This window comes from Chenopodium album, chromosome 25 (genome assembly GCF_948465745.1).
Source record: "Chenopodium album chromosome 25, dcCheAlbu1.1, whole genome shotgun sequence".
NCBI lineage: Eukaryota > Viridiplantae > Streptophyta > Magnoliopsida > Caryophyllales > Amaranthaceae > Chenopodium > Chenopodium album.
Window position 1 is genome coordinate 14,020,619 of NC_137858.1, and position 9,469 is coordinate 14,030,087.

General features: G+C 31.9%; 1 protein-coding gene across 1 annotated transcript; it reads left to right on the forward strand.

The window, feature by feature from the left end:
- Positions 1-607: 607 nt before the first annotated feature.
- Positions 608-4,529, forward strand: LOC145615331 (uncharacterized). The gene is made up of 2 exons (XM_081670398.1): positions 608-1,310; positions 3,397-4,529. The coding sequence occupies exons 1-2, from the start codon at positions 896-898 to the stop codon at positions 4,230-4,232; spliced, it is 1,251 nt and encodes a 416-aa protein (XP_081526524.1). The 5' UTR covers positions 608-895; the 3' UTR covers positions 4,233-4,529.
- Positions 4,530-9,469: the final 4,940 nt, after the last annotated feature.

Below are 9,469 nucleotides of genomic sequence, written 5' to 3' on the forward strand. Positions count from 1 at the left end.
AATTTATTTGTAGTTAAATACTTAAATTGCATAATCCCCACAACTAGTCTATGAATCCTCTTCCCCTACCATGCACACTGAAAGACATCATTATATTATATCCACTTGGGTAAAACTCTTGAAAAAGTAATTAGATCAAAGTACTTTTACAATAAAATAATAATTTTTCGCTAGTTTAAACTAATATATAACGAATAAAGTATCTTAGGATATGCTACAACTCAACAATGAAATGAAAAACTTTACCAACTTATTACCACACTTGTACAAGATAAAAAGTGGAGTTAAAAAAACACTAGTACTATGTAGATAGAACTAAAGAGGAATAAATAAAAGAAAAGGAATTCAAGTTTGAAACGATGATCATCTCTTTATAGTTTCACCGACAAACTCATAATAAGAGCAAACCCTCTTCGTTCTTTTTTTATTTTTAAGTGTGAACACATTTTTTAGTCGGCAACTGTTTTATCAATTTATTTGCTTCATTTTTATTATATCACATGTTCAATTTACATGAAACCATTTACGAACTATATATTATTAATTTTAATTCTTCTTTCTATTTATTTATTTTCTTATAAATTATTTATGAGAAAATAAATATAATTAAAAAGGTTCTGATAAAGCAGGACCAGATTCAGAGTAACAACTCTGTTTATTTTTCGGCACTACCAATCCGTGCGTGGGTGTTACCGTATATAATCCCACTCTTTTCTCAAATACATATTCTTCTGAAAATACTACAAAGAAATTATATAGGAAATTAAACTATTTATTTCCTTACTAATTTTGGATAGTTTCTTTTTTTAGTCTTTTTATTTAAATAAAAGTGGTGGAAACAAATTGCTGGTATATAAATAAGTTGTAATAATAATAACGTGTTTGTTAGTTATACATGTGTGTATCAAAGGTGGCGAACCAAAGGGAGTACGAGGGCTTTCAATCAAGCGGTGGAGGTGATGAAGAGAGAGCTAACACCGTAGGCAGCGGAGAAGAAGTAGCGGCCGAGGCGGAGGCGGAAGCGCCCGTGTTACGGACTAATTGGGAGACTTCGGCTATGGTTATGGCTTTGACCGACGTGGTTTCCGGCCGTGGTGGATATACTACTATGAGTACTAGTGGCGGTGTTGGCGGTAGTGGTGGTGGATGGAGTGAGTCATTTTATGGATACCCGATTACGACACCGTGGGTGGGGCAAAAGCGAGGGAGGGACGATAGCGAAAGTGGTGGCGCTAGTGGTAGCGGTGGTGGTGGTGAATTAGGGGATATCCCTTTGATGTTTGGAGAGTCAGCATCTACTGTAAGTGGTGGTAAGTACATATCTATCTATATTTTCCGATATCTCATATATCTAATAAGTAGTAATTTAATTTGTCCTTTTTCTAATACCACTATTATTGATTATATGTCCTATTTTTATTATAGAACATGGTATATTGGTATATGTAAGTTGTTAGATACGCATATTACATGTGCTCTTGCCTCTTGCATAAAATCAACCATAAAGTTATGTCTTTTTTCTTGGACTTGTTAAATAAACACATGTAAAATTCTATATTCCTAATTCTTATTCTTTGTAAATGATACTATAGTGGCGGCCCATAAAGCGCAAATTATACCGCTAAAAAGATTTAATTTGAAACGTTGTTGTCTCTTTTAAATGTGATTAATTATAATGACTAGTTAATAGTAGATTACGTTAAAGCGACTATTGTATAGAATAATTATTTTAAAGTAAAGATTGATTTTAGTAAGAGAAGATTTTTCATAGGTTAGATAACTTGTCAAACATTACATATTAGCACTGCACATACGTAGTGCATAAAATGTGAGTTAGCTTGAATATACTTTATAATAGAATAGTATTTTTTTTTTTCATAACAATTCTTTTTTTTTTTTTTTGAAATAATTTTTCATAATAATTCTTTTATTACTTTCTAAGAAATAGGAGTATATTTAATATAAATTGACATGACAATGAATGAAACTAGTCATCATATATTCATATGATTAAGGTTTATTATTAATTAGCTGATTAATTATGTAGGTCATATTTTATGTGATAAGTTAGTTTTTGTTTTCTTACAATTATTTTATTATTTTTTATTTCTTTTATTTTAGGTTGGATTAGTTTTATCCAAATCACCGAGGAGTTAATCTTCTTATCTAAATGATGACCAAGTCTACTTGTTCATTCAACTAGTTATACGTAGTAAATTATTATGTCGTGTTGTTATTTTCTTCCTTTTTATTTAATTCATGATTATTAATACATTGTTATACTTGATACATTATTGCATGTCGAGGAAAAAAAAAAATATTTGCTGAGAAAATATAAGAAACAATTTGTGCGTTATAAGAATTTAAAATACTCGTGCATGTTTGTTTTTTCTTTTATTTTTTTCTTTTTTTGTTGACCATCTTCAATTCAGTAGTTCAAATTTAAGTGCATGTTTCTTTTTTCTTATTGACCAGCAAGAGCAATAAGAGCATGTATTGCTAGATTCATGAATCAACAATTTAAGTGCATGTACTTGATATACATATGCATACAAAGCACTTCATATTATTTCCCGAACAGATTGATCGATCTTACGTAACACGTATTGAGTATTATCCATAAGACTTTACCAATTAAATAAATCTCTATATTTAAAGTCGAGTTAAGTCATGGATCAGGGCATTTTTAAATTTTTCGAAAATCGAAATTCTACAATAATACACTAGATAACAGTCCTTACGTAATAGGAAGTATATATAAGAACAAAGAAGCAACAATGTTTACGTACCTAAGGATGCCACTGGTCATGACCTCGTTCTTTGTCTATGATTATTATTGTAGAATAATCCTTTCAACTATAGCTAGGTGTCGTTAAGACGTTAAGTGGATACTTTTTGTTATAAAGAATTATTGTGAATTATGTAGAATAATATAAGCTCCTAATTATTATGACAAGATGTTTATTGCATGTGTTTCTTGATTTTTATGTATGGGTAAGAATTCATTGTTTAAGAACCAAAGATTAAACTATTTTCTAGTAATGTGATACTAATGAGGTATTTCCTTTTTTTGTCGCTTTTGCTTTTCAATATCTAACTATCTTAAACGTTTAAAAAAAAAACATAAATTAGTATAAGTCACATTAAATAAAATACTTCGTAATATTTTTCATTAATAAACTCGTGTTATATATCCTGTTAAACTGTTAGACCAAACATTTTTTATTGACTTTTCTTATGACTTATATTACTTATTCCATATAAATATTGAGTTTCCATTTTTATACTTAGTTTGCCAACAATTTGTGTTTATAAAGAATTTGAGTTGTAAGCTTGTAACTTTATCTTGGTTCTATAAGTAGGTACTAAATTTGCTATGTTCTTTGTTATCTGCAGTAAAAGAAGAAATGCAAACACCAAGTTCCATGCAACAAATACAATCCCATTCTCATTCAAGCTCAATAATGAGTACCACTGCCACACTAACCTCAGTAGAACAACAACCGCAAACAACCACTAACACCACCCCCTCAACCTATGAAGAAGCCCAAGGAGGAGAAAGGAAACGTCGATACAGGGGAGTTCGACAAAGACCTTGGGGCAAATGGGCTGCCGAAATACGTGATCCACACAAAGCAGCTCGGGTTTGGCTCGGCACATTCGACACCGCCGAGTCTGCCGCTCGTGCCTACGACGAGGCGGCCCTCCGCTTCCGTGGCAACCGCGCCAAGCTCAACTTCCCCGAATTCGTCCAATCCGTCCCCACACCCGCTCGTCCTACTCCGGCAACCACCGCCACCATCTCGACGGCGCCGGCGCCGGAATCTTATTTTCCGGCGAGCAGGATGTCTCAAACAATCCATTTCCAACCACCACAACAACAACCGCAACAGAGTACCATCGACGTGGCACGAGACTACTGGGAATATTCTCAACTATTACAAAGTTCCGGTGACTTCAACTTTCCTGGCTTAGAGCATATACTTTACCCTTCAATTTCCCGGCAATTAATGGGTCCTCCTTCTCTTTCCTTTTCCTCGCCGCCATTATCATCATCGTCGTCATCATCGTCTTTTAGTCCGGCTAATTATCAATTTCCTCAAAATTTCACCGATGATCAAACAACTTTCCGGCCACCGTCACAAGGTGGTAGCAGTGGCGGCACCACCGATGATTCGGGTGGTTATTGGTCTCAACCCGGTCCTTACCACCCTCCATCCTCCTCTGGCTAAATTTTAAATTCTTTGGTTGATTAATACTTTTATGATTTTCTGTTTTTAGGGGCAAAATAATAATTTCAATTTTTTTTTTTTCTTTTTACAATGGATGATTTGTATTACTTCACAAATGTTTCAAAATCACCACGTCATTGAGATATTGTTATGGTAGGTGATGTAGGTGCATAAATAGTAGATGTGGTGGTGATTTTGAATTTCTTTTTTATAAGTTCTTTGATACTTGAAATAGATAGGCTTTGATCACAATCAAGAAAACTTTGAAAGTTATTCAATGTAAATTTGGATGATGTTGTAAACAAAACCAAAGTTATTGATATAAAGAATCTTTAGTTCCGGAGTTTATACAAGTTGTCCCTCTAATTTCTTATGCTAGTAATTTTTTTATTTTCTATGTTGTATTTTTATTTCTAAAATTATACGAAATATAAGTATGTTATTATCTTAAATTGGGGGAAAAAAATTAATTATTAGGATAAAACCTTTACGTCAGTTCACTACAAATGAAAATGTTTGGATGATGCACTATCCTTTATTTCAAGCCTAGCAAATTATTAGGCATACAAAATTGACATGAATTTTTGTTTATCATTGATAAAAATTATGAAAAAGTTAGGATGATGCATTACCCTCTATTTCAAGCCTAGCAAAATAATTAGGTATACATTTATTGACATGAATTTTTGTTTGTCATTGATAAAAATTGTCATTAAATTAATCATTGAAGACACCAAGTGACATAACAAGCTAAGATACTAAATTACTAATTAAAGAAACAAAGACAATTCTAGTGATGTTTTTGTATCAATTATTTATATTAATTTGATTACAATGACAAGTTATTGTCATGAATGGTTGTAATTAATTTTGTAGTTGAGTAATAGTTCATGTCAATTGGTGTTGAAATTTTTTAATTAATTTTAATAAATTACTCTATAAAAATAATGTTATAAATTTGGACTACTATTAAACTTAATTAATTTTCAACAATTTTAAGTCATTAATAAAAGTCCAAAGTCATTATTCACATCATTTATTTGAAGAACCGAAATTTAGAATTCTCATTTTGACAAATTAAACACACGATAACATTCAGGCGGCAAGCTAGAAGAGCATCATACATAACTATTCTTATACTTCATGTAAAAGATAAAAAAGTATATAACAGAATATTTAAAAAGGACGACAAAATAAGAATATAAAAAAAAAACACCCAAACACGTATGTACTCCCTATAAAAAAGATCATTTGAATGGAATTTATGATATAACAAAATTAGAGAAATAGAATGAGAGACTTTTAACTTGGAAAGGACAAAGTAAGACGTCAAAATATCAATAGATTTTTGATAGTAACGTTTGTAAAATTGAATAATCTATAAACCCCCACAAATGATGATTGGATAAAGGAAGAGAGTTTAATGTGTTACTCATGGAATGCTACTACTTGCCTTTTCGAGAATCTAGGAATTTTGGATATTATTCTCATTGCTTTTTTATTATGGGATATCAATCAAATTATATCCACAATTTATTTACGAAGTAATTTTTTACAACCTTTTTTTGGTTTCTTTTTAGTATGAGATATCAAGTTGTAGTCTTTATTACTTACAAGTGTGTGTGTATTCAAAGGTTGAACGTTGATTTTCCGTACAAGTGGGCGCTTCAATTGAAAACTACTTATTTTGACAAAACTTTGTTTTGCTCTTTCGAATGTTGACCACCGTATTATATCTTTCGGCTAGTTTTGCTTACACATTGGATTAGCCGATCAGGGTGAACATACCTTGTACGAGTAGCAATTAGGGTTGTTGCATTGGTATGAGCTTTTATCGAATAGTAGTGTTCGCAAATTCGATAGTTGTTGGCTATGGTACCTTTAACGACTTTCAAACGATTAAAATGTGAAGTTGAATTAGGTTGACTTGTTAATACAATTTGCTAAAAGAATTTTTAAAAAATTGTCACTTTAATTAATTTAAAGTTTTTATATAAAGACAAATAAAAGCACCAGTAATTAAAGTATTAAATTAACTAACAAGTGTGCCACTTGCCCCGAAAAATATTTATGTTGGCGAGTAGGAATTTAGTTCTAAATCCTCCCAATATAAGAATAATTAGTCTAACTCAATTAGGTTTAAGATAGATTAAGTCCGATTTAGTAAGATCCCATATTCCCAATCGGATTTTAATTGGCATGGTCCATTCTGAACATTACTTGACAATTCTCAACTAAACTCAAGTTAGGTCACATGGATCAATTTGATTTGATCTCTAACAACTATAGAGGAGAACTATCAATTTTATAGCAATTATGATTATAATTTGTTTCCATTTCGATCTCTAATAAATGGTTGCTAGAGCTCCTCAACCCCTCTCTCTCTTACCGAGCTTTCGATAATGCCACAAGCTTCGTCATCATCGCCATCAGCTTCTCAAATTTATGGCAGGCGATATAATTTCTCACATATTTTCCGATATAATTTAATCTCATTCTAACAAGTTATGATCATTATTATGTTTAACCATAATATATTTATATACTCACCAATTCTCACTCAATACTAGTAAATTAAATGAAAATGTTAGAATACGCATTTAATCAATTAGCCCCCTTCAAAATTTGTTATGTGTGCTTTTAGTTTCTGTTTTTTTTTTATTCATTGGTATCTTCAGCCTATTTTGTTACTAGTTTTGGGAGTACTATATAAGCTATTTATGGTTTAACATATCCACTATTCTGCAATTTGTACAATTTTCAAGATCCATAAACACTATCTACTCACCAATTCATGGACGTAGCTAACTTATCATTAGCAAACCACATACAAAAATGTTTTCTTGTTTGTCGATTTGCTAATCTTTTGTGTCTTTAGCATAACAACAATCTTTACCTTTAATAATTTATTGATGAAGTCTTAAGGAGATCAACCCATCTATGTGGGGATAGAACCAATAGATATCCACTAGAAATTAAAGAGGATTAGCTATTTACCTAATAATTAATATCCTTTTTAGGCATAGATTTGGACAAGTGGATGTAAAGAATTGCTTTAAGCTTTGTTTTATTTTAAGTAATTAATAGAGACATAAGCCTAACGCTAATAATAATACTTACCAAATGAGAGAAACAATACAAAAATTGGTCTAACCTTATTACCTAAGGTTCTACGAGAAATGACCTAAACCAAACCTATACTTAGAATTTGTACAGATGAAGTGAACCATGGCTAAAACCTACCTTTGAGTTGGCAACTTCTCTTTCGATTCATGATTCTTTATAGTCCCTACACATTGATTGTGTGTAAAGTCTATCCGTTTTTGAGGGAATTTCTTGGCCTTTTTGGGTAAAAAAATAATTAATAAAACAAAAAAGTATTTTAATTTCTATTCTAGAAGGTTAAATGAACAAGGTAAATAACCAAGATAAGTATTATACATAGAACAAACACGATAACTAATAAAATGTGTCCATCTCCCCTCCCCCCCAAGTGATTCAAATCCTTATAGCCCCCAATCCTGTGATAAGATGGGGATCCCTCCCCTAATTTACCTTGTAACAACCTTTAATACTACCTGATGTATGTCCTAATAGTATTACTGATGAGATGTTTCTTAAAGTACTACTTAGAGTATATTTTATACTACATAAAGCATATATAGTACTATTGAGAATGTTAAAGCTGACAATATATTGAGGTTCTTCATAACAAATTACACTATAAATTCATGATCAATATTATAAATTTCTTTTTTTTAAGAGTTGTACCCAGTTAATTCCCCAGAGGGTTATAATCATCTTTTTAAGTATCAGTGGAGGGGTACATGTGTCTTTTCATGTACTAGTTTAGGGGTACATGTGTAATTTCCAAAATGCGGGTTGCAAACAGTAATAAAGCTCACCAAAAGTACTGAATAAACAACCACGCTTTTTCAATATATTTACCAAAATGCCACCAGATTAACAAAAATTTGTTTATCTGGCAGATAAAGTTGTATTTGCCGGGGGAAAAAAAAAATGCCACAGACAGGACTTGAACATCAATATTATGTACTCCATACTTCGTACGAAATATCATTTAATACTGTCTACCAAATGAATTAATTGTTCTGTATTTCGTATTTGCATACCTTTATTTTTTTTTTGGCCTAGAGCTTATAAGCCTAGAGTTCAAAATCTTTTTCTTTGATTGTTTCTTTATTCTTTTTGTATGGGAGACTACCTAACAAACAAATGTCATATTTGCCATTTCATTTGTAAGAATAATGCACAATGTGGCAAAATACTTACCAAAGGCTTTGGCTGCCTATAACTAAAGTGGGGCACTTGTCGGGCCATGCCTAGTGTCATACTGTCATGTCAAGTACATGCCCAAGTTTCATAAGCGGGCCAAATATATTTTAGCCCACATGTCATACCAACATGCCGGAAAATAATTTTGGCACATCATAAGTTGATTTTGACACACCTCTATATGAGAGTACAGTTTAGTCCTCTCACATAGAGGTGTGTCAAAATCAATTTTTCAACGAGGAACATGAAATAGAGGAAAGTTATGCATTTGTAAATGCATAACATTGATTAAAATATTTTAAAAACACATGGTAGAGAGAGAAAAGAGGAGAGAGATAGGAAGAGAGAGACTCGTAGGTGGGCCCCACCTATTTTTTGGTCGGATTGTATCACGTGATGGGGGACCACATGCTGGTTGTTCCACTGAAAGTTTGTATAGTACCATTGAATCTTCAGTGGTACTTTTTACGCATAAATTTAGTACAACTGAATGCATATATAATACCATTATGCGCATATATAGTATCACTGTGTATTCAGTGGTACCATTTGTTTATCAATGATACCAGAATATTTATTCGTTTGTACATATGCATAATTACATGAATACCCCATATTATGTATTTCTAAATGCCTAACATTCCTCCCTTTAAAATTCCTCTTTTCCAACATACCTCCTTAATAGTCGATAACTGTTTTGTTAATTTAATTGGATTAAATTGGGTAGGATGGAACATAAGCCAGCCTATCATGCTAGTGCTAGACTTGTGTCAAAATTCGAAAATAATGTCTATCACGTTTTTCTTTTTTTTTAGGAATAATGTCCATCACGTTGAATGACCCACAATTGCGTTTCTAGACGTACATTAGACCAGGTATTATAAGGTTTTACCGTTTTAGGCCCTAGTACCTTATTTTTGCTATAATTTATACAGCTCCCT